Source organism: Ochotona curzoniae, unplaced genomic scaffold (assembly GCF_017591425.1).
Source record: "Ochotona curzoniae isolate NIBS_2020 unplaced genomic scaffold, NIBS_Ocur_1.0 contig_64, whole genome shotgun sequence".
Lineage (NCBI taxonomy): Eukaryota > Metazoa > Chordata > Mammalia > Lagomorpha > Ochotonidae > Ochotona > Ochotona curzoniae.
Window position 1 is genome coordinate 48016935 of NW_024466502.1, and position 27795 is coordinate 48044729.

A 27795-nucleotide genomic window follows, 5' to 3' on the forward strand; every position below is an offset into this window, starting at 1 on the left:
AGAAAGGATGAGGCTAATATAATTGCAAGCTTCCTTGCAAAAACAGAACTTGGGGCGGGGGTGGGGGGTGGAAGTAAAGAACACTAACTGGCAGAGACAAGAGAATGGGCTGTAATCTACCCGACAGATGCAAGGTGTCCTCTTTTGTTTTCACAAAGACCATTTTGCCATGACCTATTCTCCACCACATCACAGAGCTTTGTCTAACTCAGTCCCAACCATCTACACATTGATAACATTGTAATCTACAAGCCTATATGCAAGACCTGACTCCTTTTTGGTTCCCTTGTGTAATACTTTTTTCCTCCCCAAGGCAGATATTCAGTTGTGAGGCCACATAAATAAAAACATCTAGTTAGATAATGTCACCCAATAAGTATTTCCATAGTTTCTTACTGCCCTTATCAAGCTCTATGCCCTGCCCCCCACAATAAGAACATTGACTTTTGGCTTCTCATCTCCATATAAGTGGAACTTACTGTTGCTTTGCAGAATAGATACGTTGGATATTTTGAAAAAGTGAAACGTGTGTATCATTGGGATCTCCCTCCAAGAAAAATACTGAAGCCGAACAAAATTATTATCTATTCCATTCACAGTAAGTGCTTGATGTATCATTGAAGAACTGGGCTGGGGGTGGGGAGCACTATTCCCAGCCTTTGGGAAGGTTTTGCTTGCAGCTGTGTATGAATGAGCCTAACTCCCAGCTGTCTTTTTGACTCCTCCCCCTGTAGTTGACCACCAGCCTAGCAACGCATGACCACATTGCCACCGCACCCTCCCCTGCTGTGATCATTGCTCCTCTGGCCTCAGCCTCTTGCACCCAGGGGAGAAAAGCCTAGAATGCCTTTGAAATCACTTCTTCCTCACACTCATCTCTGATTCAAGGTTCATCTTGGCAGAGGCTTCCTGCCATCATCTTCTCTCCTGCTCCTTTTATGGATCCTTGTTCCTCAAAACCCAAGTCTTTTCCTTTCTTTTCTCCCCTGCCTCCTCCCGCCAGCACTCCATCAAACTGTCTTGAATACTTGAAAAGCAAATATGATTTTCTTTTCCCTCTTGCCATGGACCTGAGGACCTGGTTGGGTCCAGAACCTGTGCTAGTGTCCTCTCTGCCCTTAAGGGGGCCTTGAGTGGTCAGCAGAGGGCAGAGTGAAGTACATGTATAAAGAGCTGATTGTACTGTTGGTGGCCAAGGAGAGCTTCCTGTGAGGAAGTTGCCCCCGCCTCACCTGATCTGTGAGAAAATGTAGAACTTACAGAAAGCAGAGCTGTAGCAGTTTGTGAGCCACGTGCTATTATTAGTAGTATTAGTAATAGTAAAAATTCTGGCCAACTTCAGAACTCTTTATCCATTTCCAGAACACAAGGAGACAAAGCTGGAGTTGGCATCTACTATTAACAGGAAAGCAAAGAAATTGCTCAGATTGCCTATTTTTTACGACCTGAAAAAGAAAAGAAAGTATGGAGGGAGGGGAACTGGCCTGAAATCCCACATTTTTGTCTATATCATCCTGCACAGCACAGTTTTAGGGGAGGTGGAAAAGCAGGAATGTCTCAGAGTGGAGGGGATGGGACCTCACCGTCCCACTGCCAGAGGCAGCACAGGGTGATATTTCTTGAATCCCTTAAAATAAGACCCACTGAGCCACCCACACCAAGGAGTTGCCAGGTACCAGACAGCACAGGTGCCATGGAGCCAGATGCTTGGGATTGTCAGCCTTCTGAGGTTTCATACAAAGTTGGATGGAGACATACTTTTTATTTTGTAAGATTTTAAAAATTTATCTGAAAGGCATAATTACAGAGAGAAAAAGTGAGAACGTGAGTCATTTTCCATCCACCAGTTGGTTCACTTCCCAGATGCCCATAGTGGCCAGGGCTGGGCTAGACTGAAGCCAGGAGCTTCTTCCAGATCTTTCACATGGATTCAGAAACTCAAGAGCTTGGGCAATTTTCTGCTACAGCAGGAGATAGCTGAAGTACCTGAGGCTCTGCCACACACGTGCAAAGCCTGGATTGAGTTCAGGAGCTCTTGGCTTTGGCCCAGCCCAGCCCACTCCTGTCTGCTGTGGCCACTAGGGAGCTAGTCAATGAGCAAATGGATGATTTCTCTGCATCTTGTATCAACCTGCCTTTCAAATACAATGAAAATAAAAGAATGAAAATTAAAGCATGATTACTGTATAACTTTATGAGATTACTTAGTTCTATTCATATTTTAAGTGATACAGGGTTGAATGAAAGGCAATAAAAACTAAATGGAGATTTCAGAAACAAGTTTTTGAGGAAATGCTAAAGAAAGTGGACCAATTGAATGAAAAAGTGAAACATCTGTCTATAAATATCTACTGAACACCACAGGAATGTTTAGGTATAGCTACTCTATTTTCATAGAGATTGCATTAGGCTTTGGACTTAGAGTAGAGCATAAGGAATGCAGGCCCTATTATTGGGAAACATTGCGATTAGGACTCTGAAGAGATCAACACGTGCTACAAAGATTGCAAGTCATTCCTTGTAGAGCTTTTTTTGGGGGGGGGGACACTGATGTGACGAGATTTTAGGTCTTGGAAACGATACGTGTTTTTCTCTTTGTTCTCTCCTTCTTCTCTATTCCCCTCTCATTCTCTCCCTCCTTCCCTCTCTCCCTTTGTCTTTCTTTCCTTTCGTTCATTCCTTCATCTTGAAAATTCTGCTTTAGGAGACAAAACTGGGTTTGAAGCCTAGTCTTTCAATAACAAAATGCAAATGTTGACTGGTGCAGTGCTGATTATAATAGTTTTTTTCTCTTTTCCATCTGTATGTTAATTGGCAAGATATTTTGATCTTTGCTGTAACTAGCCTATCTTTTTACTTTCACACAGGTGTTGGAAAAGGTGATGGAAGTGACCTAAATGTTCAAGTGCTCACAAAGCAAAAATTAATTTATTCATGTTCTTCCAAAAATTGCAAGGTAAGAGAAAAGCATGTGAACTGAAAATTCTGATGTCTGTTTTAACACTGTCAAATCAGCACGTTAGTCTCCCCAAACCATCATTCACCACAAACATGTTATGTTGCTTCGTAATCACCATTCAACCTGGCGACCCTGGGTTTGATACAAACCAGAGCTAAACTAACCACATTGTTCAAAAATTTTTCAGAGCATTTTCTAGAATCTATTTCATTTCGAATTATGGCGTCATGTTTTACTTATCCACAAATGCTGAGCATGTTCCCAGGAATCTATCAAGATTTTAATTTCAGATTCTCATCAAAATTAGCCATTTCTACCTCTTGGTCATTTTATCTTTTACTAGACAGCACTGATCTTCAAATTGTAGTGTGCGTGAAAATCACCCACAGGCTTGTAAAGATGCACATTCCTAAGTTGTGCCCCAAAGCATGAATCAGGAGATCTGGAGTGGGGCCAGTTATCTGCAAACTTAGCCGTGCCCCAGATGCAAGCATATGGATGGGGATGGGGAGGAGAGTCTCTTTCCCCAAAGCAGTGAAACCTGGTAGTCGATGTTTTGCCAAAGACTCCTTATAGAACTTTTCTGGAACAATAAGAAAGCTTCTTTCATGAATGAGTCTAAAAAATGTAAACTTTCAAAATTCCTTCCATGCTTTTGTCTCAGACTCCTCTGTTCCCCACACTGTTCCTGATCTTTTTTTCTTTCTTTGTCTCCTTTAGCTGAGGGAATTTACCTGGGCCTGATACTTGCCATCTCTTCTCATTTCTTAAATGTTGCATTCTTGGTCACACTCAGCCATTTCCCTTCTTTAATCTACCATTTGCTCACTCACTCACAGAATAGATATTTCTGAGCACACTCTGTTGCTAGATGAAAGTACCACGAAATGGACAGTCTTTTCTCCAGCAATTCAAATACAGTAATCAAATCCGAATTGATCAAACAGAGCTTTTCCTCTGCTTCTGCAGATGGCAACATCATTCTTGCACTTGGGTCTTAAGATGTGCTAGTATCCTTGAATCTCCCGTTGCCTGGCCCTGCCCCACCCACGTCTAATTAGTCACCAATTTCTGCTAATCATCCCTTTACAAATGTTCTCCACTCTCACTTCCTTCATGTTCTAAGACCTTATTTGCTCATGCCTAGCTTTCTACAATAGTTTCCTGGCCTTGTTTCTCTTCTTACACAACACAGGCTGTAGAGTTCTACAACATGCATCCTAAAATAGTGCTCCCATTATGAAGAGCTGTAGGTAGAGCAAAAGAACGTCATGTGTCCATGCACAGTGCCAGCTAACATCTTCAATTCAACATTCTTATCTATTAAATAAAGATCACCTTTCAAGTGTAATGAAAATCAAATTATGTAATAAATGTGAAATTACTTTGTTAGCTATAAATTACCAAATAACTATCAACACATGTTAGCGGTTAGGGCACTTTATCATACCAGACACCCACCACCATATTCTCTGGCAACTTCACTTTTATTTCCATGGCTCTTGAGCTCTCAAGCTATGATAAACCTACCAGACCTGAGCTGATTTCCATCAGTAACCAAGCTGCAGGCTCCATTCCAAGTAGGTCAGGTCACCATCACCTCTGGTTCTTAGAATACAGTTCTAATCTCTGTGTCATGCTTTTGTCTGTCTTCTCCCTTCCTTCTCCTCATGATGGTCCCCATGTGTGCACTAGATTCTGTCTTTGGTGTCCTCGTTCAATTATCCGAACCCTTCCGTGCTCAACTCAGAATCCACCTCCTTGATAAAGATTGTCCTCTCCGTCTCTATCAGTACCACCCACTGCAGTTCCTAACAGCACACTCAGTCCGCCTCATATAGTCTGACACTGACTTGACTACTTCTCCTTGTAAGTGCATCCTGAAAGGATTGAGTCTGTACCTTACTCTTTCACGGAATCCAGCACAGACCTTTCTCACTGTGGCTGCATTATTACATAGTGATCAATTAACACAAGAAAAATTTAGTATAATTTCAAAATTGTTTGTTCTAGAAATTCTATCTTTGGTCATTCCATCCAGTAGCCTACAACGGCCATTGATTCCACCCCAAACACATGCTTTCTGATGAAGTGTTTTGTGCTGCTTCTTGAATACTAGTATCAGTTCTAACACTGAATTTCTTATTGCATTATCAAAAGAGGCCCAACATATGAAAATTAAGTGGCGAACACTAAATAATAGCATTACTTGACTAAACTTAATTTTTAAAAAAGGACATTTTGCAATTCAACAGTGTCCCATTATAATTCAGAAACAATTTTATAGGCATTTATAGAACTGCAACTTTATAGAAAAGATGCTTAACACTTGTTAATACATGGGATAGCTAGGCTAGGAGACCAGAGTTCTAGATAAATATGGAAAGGCTGAACAAGGGGCATGAATGTCAGTTTCAAATATCTCATTAGCAGCTAGATTTTAGTTCTGAAATTCATGTGTTCGTTCACAGATATTTCATGACATTGAAATGGACAGAGTGATCATTGACTTGTCCAACTGTCCAGTTGTTTATGACGATGTGAAAATGAGATTTCTCTCAAAGGTGAGTAACCAAGACAGTACTCTTCCGTAGCACTTGTTTGGGCTTTAGAATGATTTTGGTTTTGAACGTCTGTTGTTGCAATTCTCAAGTAGGGAGATGAAAAATGCAAATCTTTCACCTGGAAGAAGCATCATATGTATGGTCTTGAAAAAGAACATACATGATTTAAAGCTATTTTTCTCATTTAAAAAAATTCATACAATTGACATATATTAAGCTCATTTGTTTTTATCCCCAATCCTAAATTATTGATATAAATTAGTATACAAAAACCAAGATGCTAAAAAAAATGAAATTTTTGCTGCATGGTAATGGTAACTTTTTTTTACTTCTTGAAAATATATTGCTACAAAGTGAAGGAGGTTTTATTTTCCTCTGAATTGATACTTATTATAAATAGTATTCAGCCTTATGTGCTTTGAGAACAAAAATGCCTTCCATTTTCATTACTTTGAATTTATCATGTGCATTACTTACCAGTCATAAAGTGTTATGTCTAAATATTATTCTGCATATAATTTATAAGTCTCAATAGCCCAATTCATTTTCCAATGAAATTACCAACCAGATCCGCCAACAAATAGTAACTGCAACTTAAAATTTCTTTCTTGGTCACTCCTTCACCCTTTGCTTGCTCCCTGCTGGGAAGAAAATCTCCTAAATATTCAAACCTTCCCTGTGTTGAAACAAGGAACCTGGAGTTCTCACATTGGCTGCTTGCCTGCTTGCCGCCTACAAAACCATAACGGAGCTGCTCTAACTGCCTGTTCAAACATTACTTTCTAAATAGAAGCAATAGTGTAATGGTCCTTGGCCAGGCGGCCCTGGTAAATCCAGCCTTTGAACATGATAACACTTAAAAATTTCAGATATTTGTACCATTATCAGTAATTATGGTTAATTGTTCAATGTAGCTGTTCCTTGAAGGAGCGTATGAAACATGTTGCATTTGCCAGTATCTTGATCTTTGAGGGTTCTCTGGGTGGGGGGTGGCTAACAGCTTTAACCCTGTTCTGACAGGACTCCAGGTGAGGTCGTCACAGATGGTCACAGTATGCTTTCCACCAGATACCTTGTTGTCTTAGCAGACAGTCTGAGGCACAAGTGCCTGTGAACAGCAGGTGACTCCCAGGAAGCCAGTACACCTTGTTAGGGTCAAAAGGAAAGGGGTGGGCCGTCCAGGAGATGCAATCATCAAGGAGGTGGAAAGTAATAGAGACAGACTTGCCCTTACTGTGGTGCAAAATTTAACCTGAGCACGTTTCCCATGGGGAGGTCTAACTAGTGGTGGTTTTAAAGCTAGAAGGTGTAAATTCCATACAGTCATACTGTGACTCAGAAGTGATCACTGTAGCAGGTGTACACACTGACCGAGTATGAGGGTTTGTGAAGTGAGCCAAGCCGGCTGTGTCCAGCTGTGTCTAGCTGTCTCATAGGGAGGTAGTAACTAGGAGGTGGCTGCATAGGGCAGACATTTCAATCATGTTGAACTGGGAGGAGGAAGAGAACTGAGAACTTTGTCAGGGGTAACAAAAGCCCTGCCTCTGGTATGATAAAGTTCCAACTTATACCTAAAATTGATGCCTAGGTTGCAAGATTTCAGTACAACACACTTGGGTGTAAATAGGCATAAGTCCTTGATAGGTTATTTCATATTATCCAAATCAAATTAAACCAATGGTCTACATTTATAAATATCACAGAAAATGCATTTCCTTTATATTATAATATTATTCAAAAGACAGGGTATCAGAAAGAAAGGCAGAAATAGACACAAGAGCTAGTGCTGGGCTAGGCTGAAGATGAGAGCCATAAGTTAAAGCCAGGTCTCCCACAAGGGTGGCAGGTTCCCAGGAACTTGGGCCAGGCACATTAGCAGAAAGCTAGATCAGAAGTGCAGCAGCCTGGACTTGAACCAACACTGAAATATAAGATGGTGGCATTGTAAGCAGTGGCTCAATTCACGGCACCACAACACCAACCCCTTACATTTTAAAGTTATTTAAAAGCAGAGAGACAGAGATCATCTGCTGGTTTGCTCAATTGCACACAATAGCCATAGCTGGGCAAGGCTGACATTGGGAGCCAGGAATTCAAATGCAGGACTCATATGTGGATAACAGCAGCCAAACTACTTAAGCCAACACCTACTGTCTCCACGGTGTGCCTTAGCAGGGGGCTAGAAACAGGAGCCATGCTGGGGCTTGAATCTTGGCCCTCTTACATAGGGTACAGGCGTCCCAACAACACCTTAACCACCATGCCAAAAACCCATTCCATCCCTGAAGTTCCTGCCAGGAAGAGGAAGCCACAGCAGTCTCTTAAAGCCGCCCCCTAGTGTCTTCTATGTGAATCATCATACAGTAGATGATTTCATGGGTACAATTGGTGAATCAATATATAAAGGAATAAAGGAAGCAATCAATATATAAAGGAATAAAGGAAGAAATTTTAATCCATGAGGAATTAGCTCTTGGTGCCAATCTATTGTGAAAATAACCTTTTTTTTTTCCCCTTTAACCATGTCTTTTTAGAAACTACCCAACTACTATGACAAATGTGCATTTTTCTTTTGGTTTCATACATCTTTCATACAAAACAACAGGTATGGATATAATATAAACCCAATAGAAATAGCTTAATCTTCAGTGCCTGTGTGTGAGGCATGATGGCAATTGTTTTGCCCGTTGTTATGAGCTCAATTTGTAAAACAAAAAATTTTAAGTTACCGTTCTTCATGGCTCTTACTCAATGAGATTATTTTAAAACGATATAAGGCTCACTGCTGCCTTAACCTCAAGGCCATGCCAGAGGGCTGTGATCTGCCATCAGATCCTGAATGTGGTGACAATTCCAGGGAAGCTTCATATGAACATGCTCAGGAGCTTGAATTCAAGTTACGGCAGGCCCTCCATAAGTAAACTGGCCTAAAGTCAAGCATAACCACTGGAGGTTCAGCTGGTCTGAAAGTTGTTTGGCACATGCATAGTCCACAACAAAAACCTTAAGATTCAGTGAGTATTTATGAAGACAGCTAAGAAATAATGTAATAGTCTCCTGTTTACACATGATTCTCAACAACTCAATCAGGAGTTTTTATTTTAAAAAAAAAATCATGTATTAATTGCATTTGAAGAGTATTGTTCCAAAGAACCTTTTGCCCAGAGCTGGAAACTCAATTCTGAGTCTGGAAGTTCTCCACTATGGGGACTTATTTCGTTGTAAAAAAAAAAAAAAAAAAAGTAGTATCAAAACATCATAGGAGAAAATGTTTTAAAAGTCCTCAGGTTTCAACAGAAGTGGTTACAACTGCATGTGGCATGAGGTGATATTCACAATACCCAATCCTACTCTGCTACAAATCTGAAAGGGCCCTGATGGAAACTTTTTATCCAGTCATTTCTGGATGTATACAAGCATTAAACTTTGACTCATCACATGAGCAAAGTCCCTCAGACTTGGATAGGGCTGAGCTTGCTGCTATTCCTGAAAAATGGCTCTTCCTGACGGCTACAGTATTGTCCTTTGAAACTCTGTGTTCCCACTGGAGACGCAACAAGCTATGTGGTCACTTTCATGTAAGTTTCTGAACATTTCTGTAACCTTCAAATTTGCATACTACTTGGTAAAGCAGTTTCTATAATTATCAGAATGTTGTTTAGCCAACAATATCAACTTTATCATTGGGAACATGGTATTATGTTCTTGTGTTTTACTTTTAAAATATATATATTTATTTGAAAGGCAAGAGAGAAAAAGAGATATGCATCTTCCATCCCCTAGTTCATTCCCCAAATGGTCTCAATGACCAGGGCTGGGCCAGGCTGCAGGCAGAAACCACAAACTCCACGCACTAAGGCCCAAGCACTAAGGCCATCTCCTGCTGCCTTTCTAGGAATGTTAGCAGGAAGCTGGACCAAAAGTGGAGCAGCTGGTACTAGAAACCGTACTTTCTGACATTGTAGGTGGCAGCTTAATCAACTACACCACAATGCCAGCACCATTACCGAGTCTTATTACACATCTAGTCTCTAGTGGCTTTCTACCAAAGACAAAGGCATTTTGCCAAAGATGTGGAGAAAGCCAGCTAAGAAAACACAAGGGCTGAGGTTCTGTATGTGGCGGTCAAGGCTTCACAAAGAGCTTAAGGGGCCCTAGTGTAGGGCTCTTCCTTTAACTCCAAAGTGAAACCTAATGCATGGTGCTTCTCTTCCCCCCGACCCACCCTAGGCTGTACCTACAAAGAAATCAACTGGACAATCCTCACAAACCAAAATCATGGAAAATTTATCACTCCCAATTTGCAGTGGAGGTTTATTTTGATAAGACCTGAGCTGAAGTTACAGCTGAGACCGGTTGAAGCAGCAGAAAACTGTATTTTTATAAACCCTTACACATTGATATCTTCCCAAACCTTCAAACATGTATATAAAAGTGTATATAGTTCAAGAAAAATTTTTAAACCAAGTAAAATATCAGTGGCAAATTCTTTTTTTCAAATGTATGTGTTTATCTGACATGTAGAGCCACAGAGAAAGAGCAAGCTGAGTGACTGAGTGAGTGAGAGATTATTTTCTGTCTGCTAGTGTACTCCCCAAAAGGTCACACAGCCGAGGCCGCATCAGGCTGGCCCAGGAGCACAGTATTCCATCCAGGTCTCCTCTATGGAAGGGTGAGGCCTAAGCACTTGGGCCATCCTCCACTCTCTTCCCAGGCACCTTAGGAGGAAGATGCTTCAGAGGTGGAACAGCCAGTACTTACCCAGCACTCCAGTTTGTGATACCAGTATTGCAAACAATGGCTTAACCCATTACACCACAATGTGGGCCTCTGTTTCTCTCACCTACTTCCCCCTACCTCTTAAAAAAAAAGGGGGGGGGTATGTTTATTATCTGAAAGGCAGAGTTATAGGAAGAGAGGGAGAGATTATCATCCATTGGCTCACTTCCCAGATGGCTGCAATGACCGGAGTTGGGCCACCTTCTCAGTCTCCCATGTGAGTGCAGGGTCCCAAAGCCTTGGGTCATCCTTGCTGTTTCCCCAGGGCACAAGTAGGAAGCTGGAATAGAAGTGGAGCAGCTGGGACTCAACCCAGAGCCAATATGGGATCATAGGCAGAGGCTCATCCTATTACACTATGGCACCAGGCCAAAGTGTTTAGGTTTTTCTATGTTTAATATCATGTCATCTGCAAACATGGATATTTCAACTTCCTCCTTTCCAATTTTAATGTCTAATTTCTCTCACCCTAATTAATTCCCCCCAAATCTGGCTCCCAATGGAGGAAAAAAATCACAGAATATGCTCTTTCCATGTTACTACTAACACCACTCCCTGTCATTCACGTTACGGAAGCATGTGCTGTCCCAACAGGCAGTACGAGCTCACTGATGGTCCACACAGCAGTGACTCAGAAGGCAGGATCTGTGACCGGCCTAGGTGAACAAAGAAAAAAAACACTTGGCCGGCTCAAGAAAGGGCAAAAGAGGGAAGGAATCCCCAATTTTTAAGAATCATTATTTTGACATTCAGGAGGTTAACAGAGTTTTCTCCCACCCTCCAAGACTCACGAAAATATCTGGCAGTTTCAAATCACCATGTTAGCCTGGGTTTGCTCCAAAAAATCACACTTGTTTAGATCTCTGGGGGCATTGAATACACACAGCCCAAAGTGGGAAAAAAAATTTTTTTTCAGCAACTCAAATTTACGTGATACTGGTTTGCTTAAACAGAATCTATTAACATGGGATAGGATTATCCAAAACTTATAACAAGCAGTTAAATTATTTTAAAAGCATGGAGGTACAGAGAGAGTAATTCTACTGGGCCATAATTCTTAACTGCAGTGTCTGCACGCTTTTTTGTCACCTATTATGAGACTGTGAGAAGCACTTTTGCAGTAAGTGAAATGTTTCTTGCAATAGAGCCACCACATTGAAACATTACACACCACTTGACTATTCCTGACCGCTGGTTCTCAGCATGGACATAAAGCATGCAAATAAAAGTCATCGTAGACTCAAGTAGTAGGTAAATAATTTAATGATAGAATACTCAAATTCTTTAAACATAATTTTTTAAACAGTGTTTTTAGAGTACAGATCTAAAATGGTATAAATTGTACCCAAATACTGAGCCCTAAATTACAAAACAGAATGAAAATCATTCTCCTGACAGATTTCTAATTCTGACTCCCCTGCCTAAGGTTGTTCCTACTAGGTTACTACTCAGGGTTATTATTGAGCTAATAACCCTTTCCTGGGCAATTTGCAAAATCCCCAACCAACAGGGCTATTTGGTGTCAATCTAGGCCTATTCAGACAGAAGTGGACAAAATGGTTTTCTCAGAAGTGTAAGGCCAGCTCCAAGCCCCAGCCCAGGTCCATGGGCCACACCCTGTTGTTTCCAGCACAGGAGTTCAGAGCTGTCAGAGAGGCCCGAGAGTTAGCCAAATGCTTAAGGAAACCAGGGGTTTCCCACCATGTTTACCTGATGCCAAGAGGCAGAGACATACAGGTAGAGGCTAGGCTATTCCTGATAAGTCCACCTTGGGCTTTCAGCTTCATGGCCTGTGTGGAAACACTTAATTGAGAGAGCCCCTGCTGTTCTTGGAGCAACAGAGAGTGGCTGGAGCCTCCTCTAGTGGTGACCAGATGGTCTGCCCACATCACACAGCCAACAAATAGCTGCCCATCCCAAGCCTGTGCTGAGCAGACCAACTATGGGCTGATATATGCATGTAACTGGCCAAGCTTAAACCATTCCTTTTATGTCCTGTTGCTTTATGAAGTCACACCCCATATACAGTTACCATTACTATTCACTGAGGACCCGCATCAAACATGGGTGGCAGGGATGGACAGATCTGAAGGTAAGTGCTTGCAAGGGGGTCAGCCCATACAGCAGAATTGAATGGCTCGCTCTAGCTCTGATGGGAGAGAACAGACCCTCCAGTCTACACCACCACCACCAGGCAGGAAACAAAAGCTTCTCTTGGCTTTGGCATGCTCTGTTCCCTTGAAAAGTTTCTGGTCAGGTGGACCCAAGTGGATCACTGGGCCTAGACAGGCCAACAGACAACCCAGCCCTACCCAGGCCAGGCTCCAGAGGCTACAGCAGCCACGTGGGTCTTCGTCAAACAACAATAGCTACATCCATTCCCACCCAGCACAAAGGGGGCTCACTGGGAGAGAAGGGATGCAGCTAAAGGCCATACTGCTTGGCCAAGGCCCTATCCCCCAGGCCACATGCCATAGCATGGCTGTTGTGTGGGTTCTGGGCGTGCCAGCAAAGACCTGGCATTGCTGTAGGGCAGTGTTCTGGAGGAAATCCAGGATGCCTACTCTCAACTTGAGAATGTGGACACTACACCAGGATGTAGGTTATGCGCTTCAAAATCTACAGGAATATTTTAGTTTTCAATGTAACACATGAAAACTGTTTACTAACAACTTTAACAGCTTAGTACAGTATACAGGTTAAGTAGGTTTTTTTTTTTTAAAAAAGACCCTGTAACTAGAATAGGTTAAGAAATTATTTATAAGAACCTTCTTGGAAAACAACAGTCACTGATAACAGTTTTCCTTAATCCATTCCCATCCAACACACACTGCTAGGGTGATGCACACACCCTTTGGGCCCTCTTCATCATGAGGGTGGGGGCCCCAACCACTGGTCACCCCACGCTCATACCGCAGACAACAGCACCACCAGCTCTTCCATTTCAACACAAATTAAGGGCAGAAGGTACAGAACGTAAGACAGAAGATCCAAGGAGAGGCAATACAAAATCTTCAAGACTCATTTCACATCAATCCCGTGCTCCGTGAAACCCTGAGAGGAACCGAGGTCCTCACCCCCCGGTGTGTGGAGCAAGGTCTGCCAAGACACTTCAGTACGCTTCCAACTGGCTCATCATCAGCTTTCTGCTGTACTCGTAGGCCAAAAACAGTGCCCCATTGGCAGGGAACGCCCGAATCATAGTAGGTTTCAGTCCAGAATATAAGGCTGCTATTCCTGGAAGACAAAAGGGCAGTCAACGATGGTGACAATCCCCTCTGGGGACTCCCCCACACAGGTGCATCGCCAGGGGTCCTGACACTTACACATCCAGGCAGTGGCACTTACACTGACACAAAATGGCAGGACTCGCTGCCAGGTTGTTTCTAAGCAGATTCACAGAAGATCTCCTGGCACAGCCAAGGGGTAATGGCTGTGCTCCAAAAAAAAAAGAGGTGCCCACTGCAAAGCACGGTCCTCTTTGGCAAAATAAATAACCCACATCTTACAAGCTGCGGCCAGTTGACTTAGGACAGAGAATCATGCCAGGTACCTGTTGCCTGTTCTTCAGAATTATGAAAACAAAGCTAAAATGCTGGGCACTCAGAAACAAAGCCATGAGTGCAGATGTATACCCAGTGCCAGGAGGAGGGGCTGAGGCAGGGAGAAAGCGTTGGGACCCGGGGCTGCTGAGGACTAGCAGAGCCATGACCATTACCCTCCACACATCACTCCAGTTCCGCCACCAGCAGACCCACCTTCGCTCTTCACAATACTTATGAAAGTCCCTATAAATCCCGCCTGCTTTCCAGACATGGAAAGAACTTGAATTCTGGATTTGATGCAGTCCACTGGGTACACCACAAGCCAGAGGCAAATGCCACCTACTCCACCACTTAACATCAGAGGGACAGGACCTAGAGCAGAAAAACAGCAAACAGCATTTGTGTCTCCAGAGAGCTGACGAGGTGTTTCCAGGGGATGGTGACATAAGGGCTGCAGACAGGTGACGACAAATCTGCTGGCACTGCACACACTGTGCGGGTCCACCATGGAAGTGAAGATGACACGGCTCTGCTGGGTCAGCAAGGTTCACCTAAGGGTGAACCTTCTCTCAGATGACAGGCCCTAGAGGGGGGTGTTTAGGCTGGCTACCTTGGTGCTCAGACCCCTCAAATGGGGCTCCTGGCTCCAAGGAAACAGCAAGCCCAAGGAACAAGGCAGAATGGAGGTCAGCGCATCACAAACCATTTTGGTCTGGAGCGTTTTTAACAGTTGATGCCCCACAGCCCTGAGTCTTCCTCTGTGGAAGAATGCAAACAGCAAGCCTGCAGGCTCACCTAGCCTGAGTGGATCCAACATGAGATGCTGAAGAAAAATGAACTCATTCCTGTGAGCCTAACGCTGTGCCCAGGGGGTCAGCAGCGGTACAGGATGAGCCAGACACCACCCATGGCTCACTGCTCCATGAAAACCCCCAAAATCCCCACGCTGTGAGCTTGCTACAAGACTGGTGGCAGGCACTGTGCCCCCGCCTCTCCTTCCATCAGAAAGGAATCTCTGCCCCCTCTTCTCCTTCTAACCTGGATCCTGAGCCATGTAGCACCTGTCAGAAGATGTGCGGAGCAAGCCACTTCCGCCCAGCGCCTGAAGCAGCTGCTATATGTGCAGGGAGGGTGTTAGTGAGCACCTGCCATCAAATCAGCTCCCACCCTCTGGACACCCCCTAGGGTCCCGGGGGACAGACACTCCACCAGGAGCAGACCCCACCAACCCCAGTGCTACTGGACACCCCCCAGGGTCCCAGTGGACAGACACTCTACCGGGAGCAGACCCCACCACACCTTAGTGCTGCTGGACACCCCCCAGGGTCCTGGGGGACAGACACTCCACCAGGAGCAGACACCACGAACCCCAGTGCTACTGGACACCCCCCAGGATCCCGGGGGACAGACACTCCAGCAGGAGAAGCAGACCCCACCACAGCCCAGTGCTGCTGCTGATGGGAATGCATTTACCTAGTTCATCTTTTGATGTCCCTGATGCAAAAAACGACCGGCTCAGTTCATAGCCGCCAAAGAAGAAGAAGTAGCCTGGTACTTCTCGAAGTAAAGTGCTGGAGAGGCCATGGTAGAAGCCCAAGGGGCCATCCTTTCTCAGAATGCTCTTCACAACAGACCAGACTGTACTGGGAGGAAAAACAGTGAGAGACGCAGGTTACAGTGGCCGGGTGTTAAGACTGACTGGCAGTGATAAGAAACAGCCTTCCGGTTCACAGGTCTTACGGCTACTAAGCCGTGTCCTCCCCAGGTGACAACAGCCAGTTCTCAAGTGTTGACTGATCACTGGCCAATGCCTGTGCTGACAGATACCACCTGTGCTGATAAACACCCATAGTGACAGACACCTGTCTGTTTAGTGCCATCTGGATCTGTCCAGTGTTTTTAGAGCTGGGACTTGCCCTGGGTAGGTACACTGGAAGGGCTGGGGAGAGCATTACCACCAGAACCGCAGGTGCTCAGACTGAACCCTGAAATTTCCACATAAAACCTTGGCTCGGGCATAGAAACGAAGCTCAGATTGCATACCAGCACCCAGGAAGGCCGGCCACTCTGCACCTCCTTGTGTGTGTGAGGAGGGTGCTTCATGTACCCAGGAGGTGCAAAGGAGAGCTGTGCTAGGGCTTGTCCGAGGCACTAAACCCAAGGGCCTCGGCCATTCTTGGGGTCTGGGCCAGCCCCGCAGGACTGGCTTAACAGAATGCCAATAACCCTGACTGGCAACAGAAGCACCCAGAAGGCACAGGAGAGAAGTCTGTTTTGGTATCTGTGACTTGACTTCAGCGCAACAGAACCCAATGAAAGCCACACCCAAAACAGCACAACACAGGTGGCGCTCGCTCGCACTGGGGTCACTTACTTTTGGCTGCTGGCAACTTTTCCCGACGTTTGCATCTCATACATGGCTTGGAGGCGACATTTCACCAGCTCAGTGGGGCAGAGCACCAGTGCTGCAAAGGCTGAGGCGAAGGAGCCGGCGGCCGCGTTCTGCACATCACTTTAAGCGCAAGCACAGGAGGCCTGTTACCTACTGCCTCACACACGGCCGCACGCAGCGCTGTCCACACTGCCAGCACACAACCCAAGGGTGAACTGCAGGGGTGGGAGGCCCAACTCCCACGTGGGGGTAGGACAGCCAACACATGTGGTGCCCTAAGTCACACAGCCACCACGTGACAGCACTGGGAGGCACACCCAGTCTACCTGACACAGCACACCCACGTTCTTCATATTAATCACTGTGTAATGGACTACAGGCCCATGTCCCTCCTCCTGACACACACACTCCTGGGGTGAAGCCCAAGCCCCTAGCCTGATGGGGTTTGGAGATGGGATTTTAGGTCAACAGACAGGGGCAGCCACCCTTGTATCCGCAGTCCCTCATCCAGGATTCAATCCACCACACACAGACAGGCACGCGGTGGGGGGGAAATGGTATCAGTACTGAACAGGTGGTCTGTCTTCCTTGTCATTACTCCCCAACAATGCAGTGTGACAAATTTTTACATAATATTTATACTGTACTAGGGGCTTTTTGTTTTCAATTTATTTACTTGAAAGTCAGAGTCACTGAGAGAGAGAGAGAGAGACATAGTGATGGATTTTCCATCTGCTGGTTCCCTCCCCAGATGGCCGCAACTGCTGGGCTGGGCCAGGCAGGAAAAGAGGGAGGTGTGATGAGCTGGGACTCCTGACCCCTGGAAAACCACACTGCCTCCCTCCCCTCCATCTGCCACGCCCACCTGCCCAGGAGGTCCCTGCTGCACAAGCTAAGACCCTGTTTGCATATCCAATTGGGGTGCCACCCCCTTCCTTATAAAGAGTGGGAGGGGAGGAGAGTCCTTTCTGCTACTGTTTTGAGGCTCTGCCCTGTTTCTTGTCACGATAGACCACACTTGATGAACCACACTGCTTCAGTGGGCACTTTTCACACAGGTTCTCGGGCAGGCCTTTCCAGCCACCTGCTAACCCACTCATGGAAGGACCTTCCCAATCACAGGAACTGTCTTGGGGTTCTTCTCTTTCCTCTAGCTTATGAGCAATTCTATGGCCCACTCACGTTAGGTGTTTCTCAGTGTTAGAGTGGCCCACATTCACCCGTGGATGGCCGTTCATCCTCTCACTATGAAAAGGAACTCTGGTTTTTCTTGGCACACAATACCAGTATCTGCTTACTATCATCAAAAATGAATACAGTTAATTGCTCATGGCAATGGGACTTCTGCCTTTAAGGGAGGAAACCAGAGAGCTGGTCCAGCGCCTTGCTATCTGTTAAGATGCCAGGAGAAGGCCCGTGTGTGAAGCCAGGGTCCAGGCTGCTGCAGACACTGCATCTGCTGTTGCCTTGATCTTACACCTGCCAGACTCCATCTGGTGAAGTCACCAGTCCAAGACAAGACACACAGGGGCCTATAAAATACAGCCAGAAAAATCAGTGTTTCCCAGAGTTCCACCCCCACCCACCACTGTCACCCCAAGACACACACTATGAATACTGGAGGGTAGCAGCCAGGTGAGCTTTAACTAAAATGAGGTTCTTACAAAGGCATTGTGCTCAAACCACAACCTGGGACACCCACATCCTGTACTGCAATGCGTGGGACTGAGTTCCACTTCTGTTTCCTAGTCAGCTTCCTGATTATGTGCATCCTGGGAGGAGCAGGTGCGAGCCCAAGGACGGAGTCCCTGTCACCCACCTGTGAGATCCAGCGTGCGTGCATGCGTGGCTTTGGCCTGGCCCGGTCCTGCTTATGCAGACGTTTGGGGAGTGAACTAGCAAACAGAAGCACCCTCCTTCCCTCTCTTTCTCTTTCTGCCACCCACCCTGCCTTTCAAGTAAGTGAAAAAAAACTTTTAACAAATAAAGCCCAATTCTGAAACCTTCCCTCCCTGTATTAGACCCAAGATAGAACAAGCAGCTGCATCGCAGAACTTCCACAGATGAACACCCAGGGTAAATTTTTAACCAGAAAGTCCTAGCACTGCAAAGACTTGCTGGTTCAGCCAACAACCTCCTTGACTTCAGCAACACGGAGGCCAAGGGTCCAGGGTGAGAGTATGTACGGGGAAGGTGTGTACACACAGAAGCTTCCGTGGAATGGGCAAGCTGGAAATGCAACCCAGACCTGGGAGAAGTGTGTGCAAATCCCAGAAGTCACCATCCCACCTGACATGAGCCACAGCCTGAAGCCAGACTGTGTTCCTGGAGTCTATGAAGGTTCAAGGCCAAGGGCAAACCAGAAGGACCCCCCTGAAGCTGAGGGCCCTCTCAAGGCCCCCCTCCCGCCCCAGCCTGGGACACTGCTTCCGCTGCCCAGGAGCAAGGCCTGCACTTGGGCTGGAATGATCCTACTCCAAGCAGGAGGGCCTGGGCTAGTTCCCTGGCCCACTAAAGGCCAGCTTCGCAGTGTCCCTGGAGAGCCGTGACCATCCTCTAGATTTTCCCAAAGACCCGGTGTGCCCTGTGGAGAGATTTCCCCTAAACATCTCTCTCCTAACTATGAGCAAAGCCACAAGACCTGCTGCCTGCCAGGGTCCTATAGTTGCACCAATGGTAAGGACTGGCAGGAAGTCGGGGCCATCTCCTCACCAAGCCCTGCCTTCCCACTCTGGTGGTCTAGGCTGTGAGCCACAGGTGGATGCAAGGGGGGCTGACTGAGTTGAACACTCATGCACTTGGGCTTCCTTCAAGAGCTGGCAGAGTTTAGATGCTGCTTGCAGCACAGACTGTCTCTTCACTTTAGAGAAGACCAGGAACAGGACAATCAGCCAGGCACACAGGGCTCCTGCACATGGCTTCCGGGCATGCAGAGGGCATGCTGTGGCCTTCAGTCTGCTCCTTGTTTCCCTGTTTTCTCTCGTGCCAATCCAAGCTTCCCACAGTTTGTGCTGTCTCTCGGTTGGGCTGCGGATCCAGGTCCCCGGGGACTTTGTCCACCTGCTGACAGGCACAGACAGTCTACGGGGTCAGGACCCAGAGCCTGTCAAGGCTGTCAGAGGCCAGGCCAGGAAACCTCAACGACTACTCAATCCAAGGAGCAGCGAGGGCTCAGAAAGCTGAGCAAGCCCTGGCACATGACCAAGCATGAAGCCAAGGCCAGAGCAGACTGGCAGTGTACTTTGGCTTTCTCATGAATATTCTGCTCTACCAGAGCACAGACTAGTGGTGCATGGACCCTTTGGTGCTGTCTGGGATACAAATGCACAGAGCTGGAATTGAGATGGCAACAGGTGCAGCATGGGATTTGGGAAGAAGCAACCTGCATGTCATTTACCCTCCACAAACATGACCTGAGTGCTCCTGCTGCGTAAGGCATCTATTGGGCCAAAGGTCACAGTGGGAACCACCAGGGGTTGTGTCCATGCCAGGAACAGATAAATATTTACAATGTGATTGCAGAAGCGCATAGCAAGCCTCCCCAGCACGGCCTCCCCTTCGCCCTCTTCCTCACTGGCCTCTCCTGGCCTGACCCCTCCAACAAAGGCCAGAGGCCCGAATGTGGTCTCTCTCTCATACACTCACACTCACACACACACATGCACAATGCACACGCCTGCCCTCTGGAGCCAGAATGGCACTTGCCCAGCAGGGGAGAGGCAGATTGTATGTTTCAGGGTAAATGCAAAGACCTCCTGTACCAAACAGACCCAGGCTGGCCGGGACCACGGTCAAGGCAAAGACAGCTTCTTTGCTCCTAGCAAACTGAGCACCACCTACGCTATAGGAAATAAATGTTCCCCGCCTGATTCCTGCAGGCTGCTCTAGGACAGATTCCACAGGGCTTTGTCCTGTGCCAGGGCTGGTGGTGAAGAGACTAGCCTGCTCAGAGGGAGACACACAGTCCTTCCTCCAGATCTCAGCGCTGCTCACTGTCCCCATCTTCCCTCTACTTTGTTCCTTCACTAAGGATGTGAAAGAACCCAACCCTAGTCTACCAGAACATGCACTGAAACAATGTCTTGGGGCTGGCACAGTGGCACGGTGGCACAGCAAGCTAACCCTCTACCTGCAGGGCTGCTGTTCCATTTGGGCACTGGTGTAAGTCCCGGCTGCTCTGCTTATGATCCAGCTCCCTGTTTATGGCCTGGGAAAGCAGCAGAGGCGAGTCTACATCCTTATGTCCCTGCACCCACATGGGAGTCTTGGAAGAAGCTCCAGATTCCCAACTTCACACCTATCCAGTTCTGGCTGTTGCAGTCATTGGAGAGTGAGGCAGCAGATCAAAGATATTTTTTCTCTTTCTCTGTCTTGCCTTCCCTTTATAACTCTTTCAAGAAAAATACATAAATTTCTAAAAACCAAAAGTCTCTCCTAGGGTCCTGCCCTGCTCATCCCCCACTGGAGTATGCTACCAGCCCTCCCCGCTGGCCCAGTTTGTGTCCCTTCCTTCCTCCCTGTCTCCCCTCTGCCAGTGCTGTACTGGGGACTGGCAGCACCAGGGCCCAGCCCCTGCCCCTCGCCTGCTCCTGCCCCACCCCCCCATCTCCTTGGGTGACTGTCACCAGTTCCAAGCCTTTAGGAAATGAGTTCAGCATGGGCTTGATAATGCCTGTGCCACAGACCGGAGGGCCTGGGCCCGAATCTCTGCTCCCGATTGTGCCTTCCTGCTAACCTACACCCTGGGAAGCAGCAGCTGATAACGCGGGTCCTGGGCCCACATGGGCCAGGAGGACATTCCGGGTTCCTGGCCATTTTGGCCATTTGGGGAATAAACCAGCAGATGGATGATCTGTCTCTCAAGTTAAATAAATCTCCCTTTCAAACAAAAACAAATAGATCTTTTTAAAAAATTAATACTAGTTGACCCTGCTGTAGTTCTCTGTGAAAGGAAACATTCTTCTCCTTCATATACTATGACAAGGGTCTGATGTGGTAGCCTAGTGGCTAAAGTCTTAGCCTTGAGTGCACTGGGATCCCATATGGGCGCCGGTTTGAGTCCCAGCAGCCCCATTTCCCATCCAGTCCTGGCTTGTGGCATGGGAAAGCAGTCAAGGATAGCCCAACGCCTTGGGACCCTGCACCCACGTGGGAGACCTAGAGGAAGTTCCTGGGTCCTGGCTTCAGATTGGTCCAGCTCTGGTTGTTGCAGCTACTTGGGGAATGAATTAACAGATGGAAGATCTTACTCTCTGTCTCTCCTCTCTGTATATCTGACTTTGCGATAAAAATAAATAAACCTTAATAAAACAAAAAAAGATATCATGGCAACCAGGACCATAGAGAGGCAAGCCAACAGCATGGTGGTTATGCTGCCAGAAGGCCTTGGTTCCAGGGACAGCCCCGCTGCCAATTCCAGCTTTCTGCTAACGTAAGCCCTGGGAAGAGGCGGGTGATGGCTCATGTAGCCATGTCCTTGCCACCCATGAGGAAGACCAAGATGGAGCTCTTGGCTGCAGGTGTGGCCAGGCCTTGCCCCAACTGCTGTGGGTATTTGGACAATGAAGTAGCAGAAGGGAGCTTTTCATTCCTCTGCCTTTCAAATAAATATTTGACAAAAACCTGTGACCACAGAACAGGGTTGATGAGAATGACTGAAACGCGCATGTCGGCATGCTGACTCACCTCAGCTTGGCCTGCTTGTCCAGCCCCACCACTTTGCGCACCACCTGCTGACAGAAGCCGTAGCACATGAAGAGCACGGAGTTCTCGGCGATGTTGGCGATCAGCGCCGGGCTGGTGCCCCTGTAGAAGCCGCGGAAGCCCACCTGGGTGTAGGTCTTCAGGCAGCAGTCGGAGAGGCCCCGGTACAGGTCGGGGAATGTCTGCATCTTGACTTTCATCGTGTCAAAAGGCTGCCCGGTCAGCACACAGGCCGTGCCCCCTGGAACCAGGACAGAGGTATGCTCTAACACAACTCTGCGGACAGGATGGCCACCACAGGGCTTGCACCTGCCTCAGATCCTGCTGGCCAGCTCCCCGCCCAAGCCTTCCAGTGTCTGCTGAAGAGCAGACAGCAGGTCCATACTGTGCTTAGCACCCAGATCCCTTGGAGTAGCTCAAGCTTGATACAGGAAACAGCCACGTGCCCAAAAGATGCAGGTGCAGGCCACGTGCCTGAAAGGTGCAGCATGGGGTGTGCCCAGGAGCTTCAGGAACAGGGGCAGAGGAACCTGGAGGACGCCTGGCTTCTGAGATCCCGAGCAAGAGACTGAATCGCTAAGCCTCAGTGCCTCACTTGTGACCGCTTCCCAGGCCAGCCTGAGGACCCCAGAGAGGGAGTGGCGCTTAGCGCACATCAGTTCCACGTGTGATTAACAAGTGGGAGGTGGGCAGGGAGGGGAAACCCCAGAGAGGATCACTCCTCTGTGTCGCATGTGCAGTGGGGTTCACAGTGATCAGACAATCCCAGTGGGAAGAGAAACCAGGAGGAGACCTCGTCCCTGCAGACGCCCTGGAACGGCTCACCTCCCAGAGCGCCATGCATGCAGGCTCTGTATTTATGCAGAGAACACACTAGCTGTGCTTCGCCCCTGTTGGCTCTGGGACTGTGCAGCAAATGCCCAGCCAGGGAGACGGCACTGGGAGGTCACTGGGTCACTAAGAGGATCAGTGCTGTCCTCTGTTGAGTTCTCACTTGCGCGAGGCAGGGGGGTGACTGCGAGAGTGGGCACTTACACAGCAAAGCTACTCCTCACAGACTACCTCCTGTGCGTGCACCTGCCAGCCCTTCTGCTCCCCACCACCCGGCCTTCCTGGCCCAGCTGAGCAGAGCTAAGAACCTGAGAGTCCTCTGAACCAACACAGTTCCGTTTAACAGCGAGAGGAAGCAGGTTTTGAAGACAGTCCCAACACAGAGCTTTTCCAGCAGGAAGAGAAACCAGGAGGGGGTGGTTACTGTTTCTTTTCCAGATTTCTTAGAGGGGCTGGCACCATGGCATAGTATGTTAAGCCTCCACTGGAGTGCCAGCATAACAAATGGGTCCCAGTCCAAGTTCCAGCTGCTTCACTTCTGATCCAGCTCCCTGCTAATGAGCCTGGGAAACACAACAGAAGATGGCCCAATTACTTGGGCATTTGCACCCATGTGAAAGGTCTGGATAAGGCTCCAGGCTTTGGCCCGGCTTGGCGCTGGCTGTGGCAGCCATCTAAGGGATGAACCAGTGGTAGGCAGATTCCCCGCACCCCTGCCACCCTCCTCACTCACTCTGTCCCTCCATGTCACTTTTTCAAAAGAAACAGACCTAAAAAAAAGTGACAAAGACTCAGACCCCCAAAAGTAGAACTATTGCTTCCCATTTGTGTCCCCTGTGCATTGATGCAGGACAGGTCACTAACGGGCAGGCACCACTGCCCAGCCCCCAATCTACACCCCCCTGCAATGAGCTGGCATCTGGGTATCAGCCCCACCCCCAGCAGCTGAAGACAACCTAGCACAGTTACCATGACGGTGTCACTTCAAGTTTGCGGAAGTTTATTTTGGTGCAAAAAGGTTTTCAAATTCATGCACAGTTTGCTCATCCAAACGTATGCATTTTCCATGAACTTGGTGAAGCACCCTCTAAGGGCCTGATCCATGTTAATCATTGTTAGGGAAAAAAAAAGAAAAAAGAAAGAAACAGAAAATCTCTCTCCTCTCAACATCACCTCTGTCACATACATTTTAAAACCAACTGCAGGGTGTGAGTGCAATGGCTTACCTGGCTACTCCTTTACCTATAAGCACCAGCATCCCCTATGGGTGCTGGTTTGGGTCCCAGCTGCTCCACTTCCCATGCAGCTCCCTGCTTATGGCCTGAGAAAGTGGCAGAGGATGGCTCAAAGCTTTGGAACCCAGCCCCCACATGGGGAAACCGGAAGAGGCTTTTGTCTCCTACAGTCGGATTGGTTCAGCTCATGCTGCTGTGGTCAATCGGGGAGTGAACCAGTAGATGACAGATCTTTGTCTCTCCTCTGTAAATCTGCCTTCCCCACCCCACCAAAAACATAAATCTTTTTTAAAAATGTAAATTATATGTACGGAGGTGCCCCCAGGTCCCCATGCAGCTGAGCTGGAAAGCAGCAGTCTGTCCACAGTCAGACCCCTCCCAGATCCTGCAGACTGCAGGGAAGACATATAACACCAAGAGCCGAGCCCCTCTCACGTGGGCTACATCCCCTCCTCCCCCTGCAGCACGGGAAGAGGTGGCCAGACACTGGCACGCGGAGGCACCCTCAGTACGGCAGGTGCCCTTTGCAGTGTGGGGAGCATGTGCTCTGGGCCTGGGGCTGTGGCTCTCTCCACAGCCAAGTGAGAGTGTCACTCACAGGCATGTGGTGGGTAAGACACCAGGCTGGGGGTGGTGGTGGGGAAGGGGTACACTCTTAAGTGGCCCTTGGTTCCCTGCTCCTGGGCTGGGGAGCTCCTGTAAACGGACACCCCAGCCAGGGCCCCTTATCCACTACACTGTTAGGGGCCTCTCTCCAGCTTTCCTCATTAGCTGACCTTTGATTTGCGGAAAGATACTTTGTCCTGCTTTCTTCTCTGCAAGCAGGTGAGTGACAGGATGAGAGCAGGGTGGCCCCTGAGCATGTCTGATCTGTGACCTGGGATAAGAGGGTGTTAGGCGGGGCTGCTGCTGGGGCACAGTGAGTCATATGGGCACTGGTTGGAGTCCTGGCTGCTCTTCCTCTTCCCTGCTAATATGCCTAGGAAAGCAAGAGGATGGGCCAGGTGCTTGGGCCCTCACACCCACGTGGGGGACCCAGATGGATCCTCTGGCTCCTGGCTTTGGATTTGCCCAGCTGTGGTCACTGCAGCTATTTGATGCATGAATCTGTGGATGGAAGATCTTTATCTCCCTTTTCTTGTAACTCTGCCTTTCAAATAGAAAAAAGGAAAGAAAAAGAGAAGGGGGAAAGGAAAGAAGGAGAAAGGAAGGAAAAAACAGAAGGAGGGAGAAGGAAAGGATGGATGGAGATGGAAGGAGGGAGGGAGGGCTGGAGAGAGGAAGGGAAGAAGGAAGGAAAGAAGGAAGGAAGAGAAGAAGGGCTGGCATGGTGGCATGGCAAACTGATCTGCCTGCGGTGCCAGCATCCCACTTGGGGGCCAGTTTGTGTCCCAGCTGCTCCACTTCCCATCTGGCTCCCTGCTTGTGGCCTGGGAAAGCAGCAGAGCATGGCCCAAATCCTTGGGCCCCTGCACCGTGTGGGAGACCTAAAGGACGTTCCTGACTTCTGGCTTCAGATCAGCTTAACTTCGGCCATTACGACCATTTGAGGAGTGAACCTGCAGATGGAAGATCGATCTCTCTCTCTACCTTCCAAGTAAGGAAATAAACCTTTTCTTAAACAAATGAATGAAAAGAAAGGGAAACGCAAGCATTGTGTGACAGCCTCTCAGCCTGGGAGCCAAAACCACGTAAAAGGCCAGGGTAAGGCAGGGTTTCCACCTGGGACTATGAGCGTGCCAGCCAGGCCCTGGCTCTGAGAAAGCCCAGGACCCTGGAGGACAGGTTGCCCAGTGTGTCACTAGTGTCAGGCTGAGATGCCCACACTGAGCTGCAGCCTCTGTCCCCTTGAGCCCAGGCTGCTGGGTTTGGGCCACTGCTGCAGATCCTTGAGCTCTCCTGCCCTGTGAGGCACCAGGCTTGTTTCTAACCGGACGTCTTCCTCCCTTTCTGCCTACTTCAAAGAACCATAACTGGGGGGCCCGGTGAGATAGTGTAGTGGTTAAAGTCCTCGCCTTGAATGTGCTGGGATCCCATATGGGCGCCAGTTCTAATCCCTGCGGCCCCTCATCCCATCCAGCTCCCTGCTTGTGGCCTGGGAAGGCAGTGGAAGACAGCCCAAAGCTTTGAGATCCTGCACCCACATGGGAGACCCAGAAGAAGCTCCTGGATCCTGGTTTTGGATTGGTTCAGCTCCAGCTGTTGCAGCTGCTTAGGGAGTGAACCATCAAACAGAAGATCTTCCTCTCTGCCTCTCCTCCTTTTTGTATATCTTCCTTTCCAATAAAAATAAATAAAAAAATAAAAAGAACCATAACTGGGAATGCATCAGGTGAACTGACGGGGTGACTGTTACACCACAAAGGCCTGATGTGGCCATCCCTGGATACGAGACCCATGCCCCACACATTCCAGCCATGTAGCAGGGGACAAGGAACTTCGTCTCAGCCGAGATGCTTTTTAATACAACACATACTGCTCTGCCTTTTGATAAGCTCCAGATGATATCGCATTCCCGTGAAATGGATTCCCGCTGTGGGTAAAACACGTGGCTCCCAGGGGTGATGCTGGCCAGAGAGTCACACCACACTGCCCAGATCTAGCTTACAAGGCAGCTGGGAAGTGCAGGGGGGCCTGAGATTCCTGTGGGATTACCTGCAGCCCCAGCTGTGAGGTCGATGGCAGCCTGGAGGGCAGGATTGGACTTCATGCTGCCGGTGTCTCTAGTCTCCGGTCTCTGCAGAGGACAGCTCCCTGATGCTCACAATGGGTACCGCATACTCCCTGGGAGGAGGCAAGAGCTCAGCATTAGCACAGCCCAGTGGCTCCTGTGCTCCACGCGCCTGCGCAGCCTAACTTTTGGGAGAACAGATGCCCTCCATCCCTACCCCACAACACGTACACACTGTCCCAAAGGAAGGGAGCTCAAGGTATCTGTGCAGCTCAGCGATCAACTGCCCTGTAAAAAACTCACATGTCCAAAGCCCCTCCAAGCATCAATGCCCCCGCCACCAGCAGCACTTCAGCCAAATTCTCTAAGAACCTTAAAGTGGAGCACAGAGGTTATTACCATGGCACAGTTGGCTAAGGCTCTGCCCAGGGTGCCAGCATCCCATACAGGCACTGGTTTTTGGATGTTCCCCTTCTGATTCAGCTCCCTGCTAATGGTTTGGGAAAGCAGGAAAAGATGGCTCAATATGCTTGGTGCAATGGCTGAATTGACTAATCTACCCCTGCATGCACTGGGATCCCCATATGGGCACCTGTTTGGATCCTGGCTGCTCCAAGTTTGTGGCCTGGGAAAGCAGTCAAGGATGGCACAAAGCCTTGGGACCCTGTACCTGCATGGGGGACCCGAAGGAAGCTCCTTGCTCCTGCCTTCAGATTGGCTCAGCTTGTCCATTGTGACCATCTGGGGGAGTGAATTAACAGATTGAAGATCTTTCTATCTCTCTTCTCTAGAAATCTGAATTTTCAATAAAAATAGATATATCTTTAAAGAAGAAAAAAAAAGATGGCCTAAGACCTTGAGTCCCCCTGCACCCACGTGGGTGACCTAGAAGCAGCTCCTGGTGCCAAGGTTTGGACCAGTCCAGCTCTGAACACTGAATAAGTAATCCAGCTACAGATGTCCCAAATCACAGACTGAGTCTACAGGCTCCCAAGGGGGCACCAGGGCAGCTGGGAAGGCCTGGTCACAGATCTACTTGGCAGCGCGGCACCTGCAATGTTGCAGCTCAAATCTGCTGGATTAAAAAAAAAAATCTCTGAAGACACCTGTTAAATC

At 48.0% G+C, this 27795-nt stretch overlaps 2 protein-coding genes across 2 annotated transcripts in view; one reads left to right on the forward strand and one right to left on the reverse strand.

Moving 5' to 3' along the window:
- LOC121163545 (phosphatidylinositol 3,4,5-trisphosphate 3-phosphatase TPTE2-like) overlaps positions 1-9856 on the forward strand; it is a 30300-nt gene extending 20444 nt beyond the window's left edge. The window contains exons 12-16 of the mRNA XM_040991083.1: positions 493-598; positions 2868-2956; positions 5431-5523; positions 8058-8128; positions 9754-9856. Coding sequence (XP_040847017.1) covers positions 493-598; positions 2868-2956; positions 5431-5523; positions 8058-8128; positions 9754-9856 — 462 coding nt within the window. The remainder of the gene's footprint in view (positions 1-492; positions 599-2867; positions 2957-5430; positions 5524-8057; positions 8129-9753) is intronic.
- A 1695-nt stretch (positions 9857-11551) lies between these two features.
- SLC25A15 (solute carrier family 25 member 15) lies at positions 11552-26792 on the reverse strand. Its single transcript, XM_040991473.1, has 6 exons — positions 26664-26792; positions 21925-22183; positions 16222-16359; positions 15321-15490; positions 14061-14219; positions 11552-13539 (listed from the first exon to the last, which is right to left on the reverse strand). The coding sequence occupies exons 1-6, from the start codon at positions 26716-26718 to the stop codon at positions 13415-13417; spliced, it is 906 nt and encodes a 301-aa protein (XP_040847407.1). The 5' UTR covers positions 26719-26792; the 3' UTR covers positions 11552-13414.
- Positions 26793-27795: the final 1003 nt, after the last annotated feature.

Bases quoted from the DNA above. Each gene is read 5' to 3' on its own strand.
- SLC25A15 (XM_040991473.1), bottom strand. From the start codon at position 26,718: ATGAAGTCCAATCCTGCCCTCCAGGCTGCCATCGACCTCACAGCTGGG. The intron at 22,184-26,663 runs GTAATCCCACAG...TCCTGGTTCCAG, and splicing joins CCTCACAGCTGGGGCTGCAG to GGGGCACGGCCTGTGTGCTG. The intron at 13,540-14,060 runs GTGGGTCTGCTG...TTTGTCTTCCAG, and splicing joins AAGTATTGTGAAGAGCGAAG to GAATAGCAGCCTTATATTCT.